The sequence below is a fragment of the Heterodontus francisci genome, chromosome 13, assembly GCF_036365525.1.
Source record: "Heterodontus francisci isolate sHetFra1 chromosome 13, sHetFra1.hap1, whole genome shotgun sequence".
Classification (NCBI taxonomy): Eukaryota; Metazoa; Chordata; class Chondrichthyes; order Heterodontiformes; family Heterodontidae; genus Heterodontus; species Heterodontus francisci.
This window is the reverse complement of record NC_090383.1, coordinates 5,334,020-5,351,649: the sequence shown is the minus strand read 5'-3', so window position 1 is coordinate 5,351,649 and position 17,630 is coordinate 5,334,020. Positions and strand designations below refer to the sequence as shown.

General features: G+C 43.9%; 1 protein-coding gene across 9 annotated transcripts in view; it reads right to left on the bottom strand.

Moving 5' to 3' along the window:
• Window positions 1–17,630, bottom strand: part of LOC137376191 (uncharacterized) — a 73,429-nt gene that overhangs the window by 2,192 nt on the left and 53,607 nt on the right. For all 9 annotated transcript variants that reach the window (XM_068044275.1, XM_068044277.1, XM_068044279.1 and 6 more), the window contains 3 exons: window positions 15,785–16,061; window positions 12,068–12,147; window positions 10,082–10,245 (listed from right to left, as the gene is read on the bottom strand). In XM_068044275.1, coding sequence (XP_067900376.1) covers window positions 10,082–10,245; window positions 12,068–12,147; window positions 15,785–16,061 — 521 coding nt within the window. The remainder of the gene's footprint in view (window positions 1–10,081; window positions 10,246–12,067; window positions 12,148–15,784; window positions 16,062–17,630) is intronic.

Genomic DNA, 17,630 nt, shown 5'->3' with positions numbered 1-17,630 from the left:
GAGGAATGTCCCATGAGTAGAATGGACCTATACTCTGGAGTATAGAAGAATAAGAGATGATCTCACTAAAACATAAGATTTTAGAGAGGATAAAAGCCAGACCTGCTGAGCGTTTCCAGCACTTTCTATTTTTATGTCAGATTTTTGAGACGGCTTGACCGGGTAGATGCTGAGAGACTGTTTCGCTGAGAGACTAGGTGTAGGGAGCATAGTTTCTTGATAAGGGATCGGCCATTTAGGACTGAGATGAGGAAAGATTTCTACACTCAGAGAGTTGTGAATCTTTGGAATTCTTTACATCAAAGGGCTCTGGGTGCTCAGTCATTGACTATATTCAAGGCTGAGATTGATAGATTCTTGGAATGAGGGAATCAAAGGATATGGGAACTGAGGGCTAAAGTGTTGAAGTAGAAGATCAGCCACAATCTTATTGAATGGCAGGAGCAGGCTCGAGAGGCTGTATGGCCTACTCCCGCTCCTATTTCTTATGTTCATATGTTGGCAGGCAGTAAACTCTTGAAGTTATCGGCTGAGATGCACCCAAAACCTCTCTGGGTCAGAGCAAAGTTCAGAAAACCAATGCGTATTGTCTCTTTCCTTCAGAGCTTTAAAATGACAAACAGGAATCTCATCATAGTCCTAAATCTCTTCAGTGACAGTATGGTTTGTGACCAATCCCGTCTGCCAAATCACTAGTCTGTCACTGCAATATGTCTCCTATTAGACTAGCTGATTGTGATGACTGTTGAAAAATGGGGAGTGTTGGGAGTGTATGATAGAGGCAGCAACTCGGCTTCTGGCTGGGCACTGCACTTGCATCGGGAACTAATTTCATTGCTGGGTTTCGGGAGGTGTGCGAGTCACAGGCAGGGGCTTTGTTAAAGTTGGAATCTGATAATGGAATTCAGATGTGATGTTGCGTGTTAGGACCCCTGGTGCTGGCCTTGCCAGTAACACTGGACATCCAGAGCAGGGCCAAGAAGGGATATAAATGTAATTTTTTTTAAAGGGTTTCCTTCAGGGCCAAGGGATGCAGGAGTGCTCAACAAGGAAATCTTGGGGCTCTCCTGCCCTGGGCTTCCCTCCCTCTCCATTCCTGCTCCCATCCGCTAACTTCAATATCTTTCCCACAGGGTGAGGGCCTAAACGGGATTGGACAAAGTCAGCATGGGTTTACGAAAGGGAAATCATGCTTAACAAATCGACAGGAGTTTTTTGAGGATGTAACTAGTAGGACAGATAAGGGAGAACCAGTGGATGTGGTGTATTTGGATTCTCAGAAGGCTTTTGATAAGGTCACACATAAGAGGTTACTGTGCAAAATTAAAGCACAGGGGATTGGGGGTAATATACTGGCATGGATTGAGAATTGGTTGACACAGGAAACAGAGTAGGAATAAACGGGTCTTTTTCTGGGTGGCAGGCAGTGACTAGTGGGGTACCGCAGGGATCAGTGCTTGGGCCCCAGTTATTCACAATATATATTAATGACTTGGGTGAGGGAACTAAATGTAACATTTCCAAGTCTGCAGACGACACAAAGCTGGGGGGGAATGTGAGCTGTGAGGAGGATGCAAAGAGGCTCTAATGTGATTTGGACAAGTTGGGTGAGTGGGCAAATGCACGGTAGATGCAGTATAATGTGAATAAATGTGAGGTTATCCACTTTGATTGTAAAAACAGAAAGACAGATTATTATCTGAATGGTGATAGGTTGGGAAAGGGGGAGGTGCAATGAGACCTGGGTGTCCTTGTACACCAGTCGCTGAAAGCAAGCATTCAGGTGCAGCAAGCAGTTAGGAAGGCGAATGGTATGTTGGCCTTCATTGCAAGAGGATTTGAGTACAGGAGCAAGGATGTCTTACTGCAGTTATACAGGACCTTGGTGAGACCACACCTGGAGTATTGTCTGCAGCTTTGGTCTCCTTATCTGAGGAAGGTTGTTCTTGCCATTGAGGGAGTGCAAAGAAGATTTACGAGGCTGATTCCTGGGTTGGCAGGATTGATGTACGAGGAGAGATTGGCTCGACTAGTCCTATATTCACTAGAGTTTAGAAGAATGAGAGGGAATCTCATAGAAACATATAAAATTCTAACAGGACTAGATAGGCTAGATGCAGGGAGGATGTTCCTGGTGACTGGGCAGTCCAGAACACCCCACAGTCTCAGGATACGGGGTATGCCATTTAAAACCGAGATGAGGAGAAATTTCTTCACTCAGAGGGTGGTGAACCTGTGGAATTCTCTACCGCAGAAGGCAGTAGAGGCCAAATCATTAAGTACATTCAAGAAGGAGATAGATATATTTCTTAATGCCAAAGGGATCAAGGGATATGGGGAGAAAGCGGGAACAGGGGACTGAATTAGATGATAAGCCATAATCTTTTTGAATCGTGGAGCAGGCCTGATGGGCCGAGTGGCCTACTCCTGCTCCTATTTTCTATGTTTCTATGTTTTTCTATTTTTTAAAAAATTCATTCAGGGACGTGGGCGTCGCTGGCTAGGCCAGCATTTATTGCCCATCCCTAATTGCCCTTGAGAAGGTGGCGATGAGCTGCCTTCTTGAACCGCTGCAGTCCATGTGGGGTAGGTACACCCACAGTGCTGTTAGGAAGGGAGTTCCAGGATTTTGACCCAGCGACAGTGAAGGAACGGCGACATAGTTCCAAGTCAGGATGGTGTGTGACTTGGAGGGGAACTTGCAGGTGGTGGTGTTCCCATGCATTTGCTGCCCTTGTCCTTCTAGTTGGTAGAGGTCGCGGGTTTGGAAGGTGCTGTCTAAGGAGCCTTGGTGCATTGCTGCAGTGCATCTTGCAGATGATACACACTGCTGCCACTGTGTGTTGGTGGTGGAGGGAGTGAATGTTTGTATATGGGGTGCCAATGAAGCGGGTTGCTTTGTCATGGATGGTGTCGAGCTTCTTGAGTGTTGTTGGAGCTGCACCCATCCAGGCAAGTGGAGAGTATTCCATCACACTCCTGACTTGTGCCTTGTAGATGGTGGGCAGGCTTTGGGGAGTCAGGAGGTGAGTTACTCGCCTCAGGATTCCTAGCCTCTGAGCTGCTCTTGTAGCCACGGTATTTATATGGCTACTCCAGTTCAGTTTCTGGTCAATGGTAGCCCCTAGGATGTTGATAGTGGGGGATTCAGCGATGGTAATGCCATTGAATGTCAAGGGGAGATGGTTAGATTCTCTCTTGTTGGAGATGGTCATTGCCTGGCACTTGTGTGGCGCGAATGTTACTTGCCATTTATCAGCCCAAGCCTGGATATTGTCCAGGTCTTGCTGCATTTCTACACGGACTGCTTCAGTATCTGAGGAGTCACGAATGGTGCTGAATATTGTGCAATCATCAGCGAACATCCCCACTTCTGACCTTATGATTGAAGGAAGGTCATTGATGAAGCAGCTGAAGATGGTTGGGCCTAGGACACTATCCTGAGGAACTCCTGCAGTGATGTCCTGGAGCTCAGATGATTGAACTCCAACAACCACAACCATCTTCCTTTGCCCTCCAGCCAGCGGAGGGTTTCCCCCCTGATTCCCATTGACCTCAGTTTTGCACGGGCTCCTTGATGCCATACTCGGTCAAATGCTTCCTTGATGTCAAGGGCAGTTACTCTCACCTCACCTCTTGAGTTCAGCTCTTTTGTCCATGTTTGAACCAAGGCTGTAATGAGGTCAGGAGTAGAATGTGATAATGTGTCTCGTGACTTAGAATGGCCTGAGCCTCACATCAGTGAGTTAGGGCCAAGGCCAAGTTAAAATCAGGGCAATAGGATCTCAGTTCTGTATCCTGCAAATCTTACTGGGTTGCTGGCTGGAAAACAGATTGTCCGAAAGGTTTTTATTTAACATTCTACAAACGTGGAAACATGATTAAACTCATTCACCTGACATTTGGCGGAGTAAAAATGAAGCAGTTATATTGCTGGAATATGAACAAGTATGGGAAGTTATAAAAGTGGGGTTTGCAATGAACCTTCAGTAAATGTGCAGCAGGTTGACAGCTATTTTGCAGTAAGCCCATCCACATTGTACATTGGTACTATTTGGGTAGCTGCACTTGACACTTTCTTAAGGCCTGCCTTCTTCTCTGCACTGTTATGCAAGATCCTGTGGGTATTGTACACAGTCTGACAATCTCCTCCTCAGGTATGCTCACTGCTGTGCTCTGGGGAAGGTGTTCACCAGGCTAGATAGGTAAAGGCCTCCTCTTCAACATGACTGTGCACAGATTCATTTCCTGCCTCATATTTATATTGAGAGCCACTTACACCCAATCCAGCCTTTAAACAGCCAGAGATAATCATGTTCCCAGTACAGTATTTGGAGAGCCAGAATATTTTTGCCCCCAGTTGTGACCACTTAGCTTTAAGTGGCTCCATCCCATTAAGTGCCAGCTGCAGTTCTTACAGAGCTACATGGCAGATAGTCTATCTCCCTATTTTGCATACTCCAGATGGAAGGCCCAATGCAAGCATCTGAAATTGGGAGTCAATTGTTAAGATCCAGGGTTGTTGGATGAGTGTTGTTCATGTTGATGCAAATTCTAATGCACAGTGATCTCACTCAAATAATATGGCAATCAGAAAACTTACAATCAAGAATGAAAAGCTAGCACTCAGCATTTAAGGAGATATTTCATAACTCTCAACAAAGATATATTCCATTGAGGAAGAAAGTCTCTATGAGAAGGATGCACCATCCATGGCTAACTAAGGAAGTTGAAAGACAATTTGAAAGACAAGGCTCACAATGCTGCAAAGATTAGTGGTAGACCAGAAGATTGGGAACATTTTAGAAACTAGCAAAGGATGGCTAAAAAATAATAAAGAGGGAAAAATTAGAGTATGAGAGTAAACGAGCAAGAAATATAAAAAGAGAGTAAAAGCTTCGACAAGTATATATATATATAAAGGAAAAGAGTAGCTAAAGTAAACATTAATCCCTTAGAGGATGAGACTGCGGAATTAATAATGGGAAACAAGGAAATGGCGGAGACTTTGAACAAGTATGTTGTATCTGTCTTCACAGTAGAAGACACAAAAAGCATCCCAAGAATAGCAGAAAATAAAGAGGCAGAAGGGAGGGAGGAAATTAAAACAAATACTATTACTAGAGAAAAAGTACTACTAGTAAAACTAATGGGACTAAAGGCTGACAAGTCCCCAGGACCTGATGCTTGCATTCTATGGTCTTAAAAGAAGTGGCTGCAGAGATAATGGATGCATTGGTTGTAATCTTCCAAAATTCCCTAGATTCTGGAAAGGTCCCAGCAGATTGGAAAACCGCAAATGTAACACCTCTATTCAAGAAAGGAAGGAGATAGAAAGCAGGAAACTAAAGGCCAGTTAGCCTAACATCTATCATTGGGAAAATGCTAGAATCCATTATTATGGAAGTCATAGCAGGGCATTTAGAAAATCATAATACAATCATGCAGAGTCAACATGTTTTATGAAAGGGAAATTGTGTTTGACAAATTCATTAGAGTTCTTTGAGGATGTAACAAGCAGGGTGGATAAAGGAGAACCAGTAGATGTAGTGTATTTGGATTTCCAAAAGGCATTCGACAAGGTGCCACATCAAAGGTTACTACACAAGATAAGAGCTCATAATGTTGGGGGTGATATATTAGCATGGATAGAGAATTGGCTACATAACAAGAAACAGAGAGTCAGGATAAATGGGCCATTTTCAGGTTGGCAAACAGTAACTTAATGGAGTGCCACAGGGATCATTGCTGGGGCCTCAACTATTTACAATCTATATTAAAGACTTGGATGAAGGGACCAAGTGTATTGTAGCCAAATTTGCTGACGGGACAAAGATAGGTAGGAAAGCAAGTTCTGAGGAGGACACAAAGAGTCTGCAAAGAGATATAGGGAAATCATGTTTGACTAATTTATTGGAATTCTTTGAGGAAGTAACAAGCAACGTGGATAAAGGGGAACCTGTGGATTTGGTGTACTTGGATTTCCAGAAGGCATTTGACAAGGTGCCACATCAAAGGTTATTAAACTAAGTAAGAGCCCATGGTATAGGTGTAACATATTAGCATGGACAGAGTATTGTTTAGATAACAGGAAACAGAAGGTAGGCATAAATGGGTCATTTTCTAGTTGGCAAGCTGTAACTAGTGGGGTGTCACAGGGATCAGTGCTGGGCCCTCAACTATTTACCATCTATATCAATGACTTGGATGAAGGGACCGAACGTATGGTTGATAAATTTGCTAATGACACAAAGATAGGTTGGAGAGTAAGTTGTGAAAAGGACATAAGGAGTCTGCAAAGGGATATAGATAGGTTAAGTGAGTGAGCAAAGATTTGGCAGATTGAGTGTAATATGGGAAAATGTGAACTTGTCCACTTTGGCTGGAAAAACATAAAAGCAACATATTATTTAAATGGAGAGAGATTGCAGAACTCTGAGATGCAGAGGGATCTGGGTGTCCTCGTACATTAAATACAAAATTAGTACGCAGGTACAGCAAAATTTTAAGAAGGCAAATGCAATGTTGTTGTTTATTGCAAGGGGAATGGAATATAGAAGTAGAGATGTTTTGCTACAGTTGTACAAGGCCACATCTAGAGTACTGTGTATAGTTTTGGTCTCCTTACTGAAGAAAGAATATAATTGCATTGGAAGCAATTCAGAGAAGGTTCACTCGACTGATTCCTGGGATGAGAGGGTTATCTTATGAGGAAAGGTTGGAAGGTTGGGGCTGTACTCATTAGAAGGATGAGAGGTGATCTTATTGAAACATATAAGATCCTGAGGGGACTTGATAGGGTGGATGTTGAAAGAATGTTTCCCGTTGTGGGAGAGATTAAAACTAGGGGGCACAGTATAAAAATTAGGTGTCTCCCATTTAAGACAGAGATGAAGAGAATTTTTTTTTCTCAGAGGGTCATAAGTCTGTGGAACTCTTATCCCCGGAGAGTGCTGGAGGCAGGAGCATTGAAAGTTTTTAAGGCAGAGGTAGGCAGATTCTTGACAAACAAGGGAGTCAAAGGATATTGGGGGTAGGCAGGAAAGTGGAGTTGAGTCCACAAACAGATCAGCCATGATCTCATAGAATGGCGGAGCATGCTCAAGGGGCCAATAGCCTACTCCTGCTCCTAGTTCATATGTTCATATGAATAGGTTAAATGAGTGGGCAAAAATTTGGCAGATGGAGTATAATGTAGGAAAAGGTGAGGTGGTCCACTTTGGTGGGATGAATAGAAAAGCAGAATATTAGTTAAATGGAGACAGATTGCAGAATGCTGTGGTACAGAGGGATCTGGGTGTCCTCGTACATGAATCACAAAATGTTAGCATGCAGGTATAGTAAGTAATTAGGAAAGCAAATGGAATGTTGGCCTTAATTGCAAAGGGGATGAAGTATAAAAGTAGGGACGTTTTGCTACAAGTGTACAGGGCATTGATGAGACCTCACCTAAAGTACTGTGTACAGTTTTGGGGTCTCCTTACTCAAAGGAGAGATATAATTGCATTGGAGACAGTTCAGAGAAGGTTCACTAGACTAATTCCTGGGATCAAGGGGTTGTCTTATGAGGAAAGGTTGAGCAGGTTGGTCAATAGTTATTGGAATTTAGAAGAATGAGAGGTGATCTTATTGACACATAGAAGATTTTGAAATGCTGAGGGGATGCTTCCCCTCAAGGGGGATTCTAGACCTAAGGGGCACAGTTTAAAAATAAGGGGTCCCCCATTTAAGACTAAGGTGAGGAAGAATTTCTTCTCTCAGAGGGTCGTTAATCTATGGAATTCTCTTCCCCTGAGAGCTGGGTCATTGAATATACTCAAGGTTGAGTTAGACAGATTTTTGATCTACAAGAGAGTCATGGGTTACATCGACTGGCAGGAAAGTGGAGTTGAGGCCACAATCAGATCAGCCATGATCTCACTGAATGGTGAAGCATGCTTGGGGGGCCGAATGGCCAATCCTGCTCCTATTTCTTATATTTATGGTGACATCACTTATCCTTTTTATCCCAAATCCCAGCCTCATCAATGGCTCATCCTTACCACATCATTACCTTCAAATTCATTTTAGCTAGCAATTTCTTATACTGGGTCTTATTAAATCCATGTGTGTGACATCTCCTCTACCAACTTTGGTGACTTTATCAAAGAATTCTATTAGAATAATTAGACCTAATTGTACCATATCAAGTAGTGGTATCTGTGAGCTATCAGCAGCCAGTCCCTCACTATCTCAGTCCCTCACTAAGCTTTTTTTTATTCTTTCATGGGATGTGGGCATCAGTGGCAGGACCAGCATTTGTTGCCCATCCCTAATTGCCCTTGAGAAGGTGGTGGTGAGCTGCCTTCTTGAACCACTCCAGTCCATTTGGTGCGGGTATACCCGCAGTGCTGTTAGGGAGGGAGTTCCAGGATTTTGATCCAGCAACAGTGAAGGAACGACAATATATTTCCAAGTCAGGATAGTGTGTGACTTGGAAGTTGCAGGTAAAGGCCGGCAACCCGACCCGGACCCGACGGGACCCGACGACGTGACAGGTTCGGGTCTGGTCAGGTCGCACTTCCGGGTCAGGCATTCGGGCTCGGGTCATGTTGGGCTGGGTCAGATACACTCTATCACAACCTCAGGTAAGTGGCTCCACTGTTAATGTAATTTTTGGATTAGAAAGATGGTTTTGTTACAGTTATTTTGAGCTTGTGCAGATCAGCAACAAAGTGAAAAACATAAGATAGGTTAACTGATGGTCGGGTCAGGTTGGGCGCGGGAAAAAAATGGAAGGACTTGGGCCGGGTCGGGCTCGGGGTTGGATGTGGTTTAGTGGGGCTCGGGTCAGGTTTCATTTGCAGATCTGAGCCGGCCTTTAGTTGCAGGTGGTGTTCCCAGACATCTGCTGTGGAAGCGAGTTTGGAAGGTGCTGTCTAAGGAGCCTTGGTGAGTTGCTGCAGTGCATCTTGTAAATGGTACACACTGCTGCCACTGTTCATTGGTGGTGGAGGGTGTGAATGTTTATGGTGGTGGATGGAGTGCCAATCAAGTGGACTCCTTTTTCCTAGATGGTGTCGAGCTTCCTGAGTGTTGTTGGAGTTGCATTCATTCAGGCAAGTGGAGAGTATTCCATCACACTCCTGACTTGTGTCTTGTAGATGGTGGACAGGCTTTGGGGAGTCAGGAGGTGAGTTACTCGCTGCAGGATTCCTAGACTCTGACCTGCTCTTGTAGCCACAGTATTTATATGGCTATTCCAGTTCAGTTTCTGGTCAATGATAACCCTCAGAATATTGATCGTGGGGGATTCAGCGATGATAATGCCATTGAATGTCAAGGGGAGATGGTTAGATTCTCTCTTGTTTAAAATGGTCATTGCATGGCACTTGTGTGGAGCGAATGTTACTTGCGACTTATCAGCCCAAGGTGGAATGTTGTCCAGGTGTTGCTGCATATGGACATGGACTGCTTCAGTATCTGAGGAGTTGCGAATGGTACTGAACATTGTACAGTCATCAGCGAACATCCCCACTCCTTTCTGATCTTCTGATGGAGGGAAGGTCATTATGAAGCAGCTGAAGATGGTTAGGCTTCGGATCTTCGGATACTATCCTGAGGAACTCCTGCAGCAATGTCCTGTGGCTGAGATGATTGGCCTCCAACAACCACAACCATCTTCCTTTGTGCCAGGTATGACTCCAACCAGCAGAGAGTTTTCCCCCTGATTCCCATTGACCTTAGTTTTGCTAGGGCCCCTTGATGCCATACCCGTTCAAATGCTGCCTTGATATCCAAGGCAGTCACTCTCACCTCACCTCTTGAGTTCAGCTCCTTTGTCCATGTTTGGACCAAGGCTGTGCTGAGGTCTGAAGCCAAAAGTCCAGATAGAAGGGCACATTGATTGAAGACATACTCACAACTAGTCAAACTCAAAGGGAATGAGGGTCAGCGATTAGCCCTAATTGTGTCCCCTTCAAGCATGGTATCCTACTATGAGTGTGGATTAGTGAAAATACCTTGTAAAGAGGTGTTATACTGCACTGGCTGTTTGGGTAATTGGGTGATTGAAAACATTGAAAGGATTAAGTTGCAGTACCTGTGGCGCCATTATAATGACTTCGTTGTAGTAACGCTGAGCCTCAGGTGATGATTCATCTATGCGTGCCAAAGCACGAGCCAGTCCTAAGCGATGTGCAAAGGAAACACGGTTTATTCGAGGGAGAATCTGCGATGACTTACCATGCTGATTGATGCCACTGGCTGGAAAAGATAAATGAAAAAAAAATGGTGTTATTTGTTTGATTCTTTTTTATATCTTTTTGAACTTTATGCAACCTAAAGAAAGTTAATTTTGTTCTAAATAGTAATAATATCTTATGTCCACATTATTAATAAACAATTGACTGATAATGAAATAGTTATATTTTTACTATTTAAGCGTTAAAATCCGCTCTCATGATAAGCTAAATATAAATTATGTAACTGCACAATAAAATAGATTAAGCTCTTAAAAAGGGACCAGATGATTGAGCAGTATCAAGATGGTGGGACTGCATATAGGGAGACCTGAAAGGAGATTGACAATGGACAGACAGCAGGAGGGATAATGCTAATGGCATCTGTGGCCAGCTTAAATACAAACAAGTGATTAAAGCTCTTATCTACTTTAGAATTCTGTTTTAGAAATGAAAAATAATTCACAATATCCCATGTGGTTATTGTGGTGTAAAGGCAACACATGCAGATAAACCAGGCAGCTCGGTACAGGTATTCTGTACTTACTTGCAAGTTGTACCCCACACTGACAGATCTAAAAATCTGAGTGAAAATACAATACTGAACAGGGATTTAGAAACCAGCAATTCTCTCTTGAGAGGTTTGGCATGATATAAGTGTTAGCCTTCACATATGTGTATGTGGAAAATACTGTCCAGCATCAGCCACAATGATCACGATGGTCACAACACAAAATGCAAATCTTTCTTTGTCCAATGATGATTGTCTTGCTGTAGTTTTCAAACATTTTCTGGTTTTTTTCCCTTCAGATTTACAAAGTTTTCCTTTTGTTTACTTCAAAACATAACTTTTTATCAAGTCATTAATTGCAGAAAATATTACGTTAATGTGTATTTCTGATGCTAAAAGCTCAGTCAGGGGTTAATTTGTGTTTTAAAGATCCACATCACCTTGCAACAAAGACTTGTCAATTTCAGGATCACCAACTTGGAAACAGTCATGGTGGTGCCCTGCATTTCACAATAAAGATTGAAAAATGTGTGGATATTTTTAGAGATTGATAAATACCATTGTTTTAGAGTATTCCTGTACCTGTCCTTAGGTGCTTGCTGTGCCTTGTGGATGGGGATGTGGAATATTTGGAGATGAGGGACTTCAGTTATGTGAAGAGACTGAAGAAGCTGGGGTTGTTCTCTTTAGAGCTGAGGTTAAGGGGAGGTGCTCAAAATCATGAATGGTTTTAATAACAGCAAATAAGGAGAAAATGTTTCCTGTGGCAGAAGGGTCAGTAAGGAGAGGACAGAGATTTAAGATGATTAGCAAAAGAACCAGAAATGACATGAAGAAAAAGAATTTTACGCAGCGAGTTGTTGTGATCTGGAACACGCTGCCTGAAAGGGCAGTGGAAGCAGATTCAATAGTAATTTTCAAAAGGAAAATGAATAAATACTTGAAGGGAAAAAATTTGCAGAGCTATGGGGAAACAGCCGGGAAGTGGGACTAATTGGAAAGCCATTTCAAAGAGCTAGCACAGCTTCTTCTGTGCAGTATCATTCTAAGATTGGATTTTGATGATTGTAACTTTTGAGTCTCCAAATCCAACCCAAATTTAACCAAAACTAATTTCCCATGGCACTGAGATCTGCAAGTTAAACGCATTTGCCCTTTATTGATCACAAATACAAAACATCAAATATTACCGTCTGTTCGGAGCATGAATCAAATTTTCTTTTCATGTTAAACTCTGCCAGATAATGATTAAGCTCAACACATTAAGTACATTATTCTGATGACACAGATAGCTACACGTATGAGATTTTTAAAAAAAGTATGCTTTGCTTCTTACTGGTGCCTGCGCTTGTATCTTTTGCAGTTGGCTTTTCAGCTGGTTTGGTGGGAATGGTGGGTTTGGCAGCAGCACGACCCCTGGTGGAAAATTCAAAATGTCCTGATCAGTGGTGTACCTGTCACATCAAAACCCTGCACGAGATTTTCCTCCCAGTTACGGCAAAAAAAAAATCATGCCCTGAAAAAATCTCAAGTCAGCCTTGATGACACTGCAAAGTAAAGCATATTCTCATCAACAACCCATCTTGTAGGGAATTAGTATGAGTAAACAGAGGGGTGGGGCTACAAGGGTCTTTCAACTAACTTCAGGGAAATACAATTCAAGCTTAGGTAGATGGAATGGGAGGAGACTTGTGTGCAATATAAACACCAGCACAGACTAGTTGGGCTCAACAGCCTGTTTCTGTGCAGTATATTCTATGTAATATAACTTTAGTTATGGGAGCGGATTCATTTCTCTTAAACCTTCTTCTTCTTCTTCTTTTGGGCCTCCTTATCTCGAGAGACAATGGATACGCGCCTGGAGGTGGTCAGTGGAGTGACCTCTCCATGGCGCATGCCTGGGCAAATTTATGGAGGTTGAGAGTTGCCCAGTCGTCAAAACCCCCCTCTCGGCCTTTCTGGTAAACCTACAAACATAAAAATCAGGGGCAAATGGTTTGCCGGGGCATTTTGCGATAGATTTTAAGGGTTGAAGTTTCCCAGCTCAGGGTGGCGGGCTAGGAGGTGGGGTGGGGAAGGGGGAACCAGAGGTGGGAAAATAGGGGGGGACCGTGTCGGGATGGCTCCCCTGACACTTTTCCAGGGGGGGCTGGCAGGCGGATCAACCTCTTGCTCAACGTAGGTGGGTAGCCAATTGAAGTCATTAAGGCCCCAATTAGGAGCTGACATTGTGCCAGCAGTGGAGCAGCACCCACTCCTCGCCAGCTTAATGGAGGCAGAACCTCTATGGCAATCCAGGGGGCCATCAGAACCAGAGGCTCCACCACCCTCCCCCGCCCCAAAGAAGGGGCTGCAAGGAGGAAAGGTGGCACCCAAGGCTCCAATGCTGCCACTGATGGGGTTTCCCTTTGGATTGGATGGGCCCGCCGGCTTGGCCCCTCTAAAATATTAATTACTTGCATGCCGCTGAGGGTGCCTCTATTTTGAGGTTCCCTCTCAATCTCCTACCTGCCTCAGCAGCGCCCAGCTCTCCCAGTGGGGCTGTTGAGGCTCCAGCGCTGCGGGCCTTCTGATTGTGCTGCCAGCATCGGGGGCCTGCATGCTATCTTTAATTGGATATGAGCTTGGAAGCTGGCAATTAGGATGCCACCTCCAGAAATATCCTTGTGCCAGTCTCTCTCCCGGCAAGTGTGGGCTCAGGATCCCCATTTGGTCCCGACCGAGGGGTCATGAAGTCCACGGGAAAATTCAGTCCTAGGTTTCTGGTATGTCCAGTCTTCACCAATATCTGTGTGTAGACAGGGCACGCTGGACCTCAAAATTATATTGCCACTTATTTTAGCACCACACTAATTTGTGATTGGGTCCAGAATGGAAGTCAAGGTCCCATCCAAAACAAGCAGGGACTTCATTAGGATATTCAAAAGGAGGAGCAGTGGATGGAAGATGCTAGGTTCCCAGCATACCCAGGAAACTGGTAGGAAGGACAATTTAGGCTGAACATCTCAGATGGAAAGGCCTTTAGAAGGCTCTTAAATGATTTAATTGGTTAAGGGTACAATTCTAAAGGGGGTGCAGCAATAGAGACTGCGGGTATATGTGCACAAATGGTTGAAGGTGGTAGGGCACGTTGAGAAAGTAGTCAAAAAAGCATTCTGGGCTTTATAAATAGAGGCACAAAAGCAAGGAAGATATGATGAACCTTTATGAAACACTGGTTCAGCCCTAACTGGAGTATTGTGTTAAATTCTGGGCAGTGCACTTTAGGAAGGATGCGAAGGCTTTAAAGAGGGTGCAGAAAAGATTTATGAGAATGGTTCCAAGGATGAGGGACTTCAGCTGTTCTCCTTAGAGAAGAGAATGTTGAGAGGAGATTTGATAGAGGTGTTCAAAATCATGAGGAGTTTAGACAGAGTAGATAGAGAGAAATTGTTTCCATTGGCAGAAAGGTCAAGAATCAAAGGACCTTGATTTAAGATGATGGGCAAACGAACCCAAGGCGACATGATAAAAACTTTTTTACATACGGATCTGAAATCACTGCCTGAGAGGGTAATAGAGGCAGATTCAATCATGGCTTTTAAAAGGGAATAGAGTAAGCACCTGAACAGAAAAAAATTTGCAGGGGCTATGGGGAAAGGTTTGGGGAATGGGACTATAGCTACATTATTCTTGCAGAGAGCTGGCACAGACACGACAGGCCAAATGGCCTCCTTCTGTGCTATGATTCTATAAAAAGCCAAATGGACATGAACTTGCAGAGGACTAATTTGCAGGGTTATAGGGAAAAAGTTGAGGCGTGGGACTAAATGGCTAGCTCTTTCAAAGAGGGGGCATAGATATGGCAAGCCAAATGGCCTCTGTCTGTGCTGTAAGATTCAACGACTCTATGACTCTACCTTGTGCAGTGTAACAGAAATGAACTATTGAGAAAACAAAGGAATGTTTTGAATTTTACATGCAGGAAATGACAACTGACAATATGGAAAATAACTAAAAAATAAGGCCGGCATGGGACTCCTAATACAGGAAGTGAGATTCGTATCGGCATTAACCTGATGTCATGAATCATCTTAAAGAGGTAGCACCTTTAGTCATTCTTTTTGTTGCCAGTATAGAATGAAAATCCAATCCCGCATTTCCAATCAGGGGTTGGAAACCCAAAATGGGAGCTGGTTCCCGTTCCCAATCCTGCACGGTATGTTTTAAGCACGCCCACTGGAATTTTCAAATCTTCAGCCAATTAAAGGCCAGGGAGCAGGCTCACCATCCTATCAGGAGCAGCAAGTGGGATCCTGACACTGGAGGGCCAATGGGAGACGCTCTAGCACTCAGTGATCGGCAGCCCCAGTGGCCGAGGTGGGAGCTGCCAACCTGAAGATGGAGAGAGGGAGGAGGCCAGGTAAGTTTTTTTATGTTTTCAGAAGCCACAGCTGCCTGGCCATGTTCCTGAAGGGGCAACTCCTGTGACCCTGCAGCCGTTCAGGGTCAGGGTCCCTCGCGCGATCCATTCCCCACGCCCTCCCAACCTTCCACCCTGAGCCCACCATGTTGGCCTGGACATTCCAATCGGCACAGGAACAGGGCCTTAATAGGCCTGGTAATTGACAATAGTTGGCCTCAACTGGCTGCCTGCTGGGAAACGGCGGGCAGCTGATCCAACCATGAGCTACCCTCATTCAAAATGGTTCAGGGTGGGGATCAGCATGGGGGCTGGTGGCACCAAATTGCCCGCCTGCCCGCTTCTGACCCAGACCCCAATCAGAATTAAAAATCCAGCTTGCTGAATCTATGTGGTCATTTCCACTTCAAGCAATGGCTGGAATATATATGGTTTTGTTTCTGAGGGGCGGGGTGGGTGTATATCATTATTAGTTCCTAGACAGATTAAGATTAATTGTTGGAAAATTTGTGCTAATTCCTAAATTCTGCTCATAATGCTTTTGCGTGTGTTTTGACTGGAAGTAGTGTTAGTTCCCTTTAAATATTTTAAATACAGAAATGAATTCTCACCTCCCCTCATGTGCTTTTTTTAAATATAAGGGCTGGTTACCTGCCACCTCTACCAGTCGCAGCCACACCACGGGGTGAAGCAATGCCTTTTGCAGTTGGCATTAACACAGCTCCTTTTGCAGTAGTGGTAGTGGCTTTGCCTCTGACTGCTCCCCCTCTTGTTGGAGCAGCAGCTGCGGGGGCAGCACCTTTCACTCCTGGTTGCTGTTGCTGTTGCTGCTGCTGCTGCTGTTGCTGTTGCTGCTGCTGCTGCTGCTGCTGTTGCTGCTGAGCTTTTAGTGACTCGTCCATTTTCCAATCTTGCCACCATCGCTGTTCTAAAACAAAACAAAAGTAAAAAGCGCAGATACACAAGTCTTTTTATTATTTAACGTTTGTCTTTCCCCCGCACCATTTTCTTTTATCGTTGCAAGTTGCAATAGTGCAATGGAATCTGCAGTAAAATGGGGTGGGGAGAGAGGGAAAACATCCATAAAGTTTTTTTCAAAAAAAGACTGAACAGCTCCATGAAAAATAATCCATCATTTGTCAGGCTTCTCGGAGATAGATCCTTTAATTTAATCAATTCATAAACTCAAACATTTTCTAAAGTAAATTACATGTTATTCTCTGGTTATGTTGAATATGTAACTCAGCTGAAGAAAAATGCCATTGGCAATTGACAAATCAAATGTTTCTGAACATTGTTCAGAAAATCTGCAGATCAGGTTTTTGATTAAAATATTTGCCTAGTTAACCAAGATATTTACATTCATCGAATTGAACTGCATGCTATTAACATTTATTTTATTTCCCAGCCCCCACCAACTGGAGTATTGTGTCTAGTTCTGATCACTACACTTTAGGAAGGATGTGAGGGTCCTTGAGAGGGTGCAGGGGAGATTTATCAGAATGGTTCCAGGGATGAGGTAATTTAGCTGCAAGGTTAGGTTGGAGTAGTTGGGGTTGTTCTCCTTGGAGCATAGGAAATTGAGGGGAGCATCTGTGGACAGAAGAGCAGAGTTAACGTTTCAGGTCTGTGATGAAAGATGGCGGACCTGAAGCGTTAACTCTGTTTTTCTTTCCACAGATGCTGCCTGACCTGCTGAATATTTCCAGCATTTTCTGTTTTTGGTTTAGATTACCAGCATCTGCAGTATTTTCCTTTTGTGTTGAGATTGAGGGGAGATTTGATAGCGGTGAGCAAGATTATGACAGATTTAGATAAGTTAGACAAAGGAAAGTTGTTCCAATTATCTGTTGATACAAGGACTAGGAACACAGATTTAAGGTTTTGTCCAAGAGATGCGAGGGGGGCGGGGTGGTGTGGGGATGTGAGGAAGACCTTTTTTACGCAGCAAGTGGTAATGACCTGGTACTCGCTGCCTATGAAGGTTGTGGAAGCGGAGACGATGAATAATTTCAAAAGTAAATTGGATGGGCACTTGAGGGAAATAAAATTGCAGGGCTATGGGGATAAAGCGGGGAATGGAATTGACTAGATTGCTCTACAGAGAGCCAGCATGGACATGATGGGCCAAATGGCTTCCTTCTATGCCGTTATGACTCTTTGACTCTGTGGCTCATTAAGTTTAAGAGTCTAGCAAATAACAGCTGATGGATTGTTAATGGGATGCTGTAGATTGATGCTGAGTGCACCTTTTATGCAGAATTTAATGCAACTGTTTAAGGTGGGTATGGTGATGTTGGGGGACGGAGATTCACATTGGAGCCGCTGGCCCGGAAATCTAACGTCATGACTTCAGTTCTAGATTTTGTCAGTGGCGGAAAAGGACCATGGCAGCATTGACACCCTGACGCGATGGGAGCTGTTTTAAATTGCTGAAATGCTCTTTTAAATGCACTTAAATATAATTAACCAATTTAATGATAGCCTCTTGATTTTG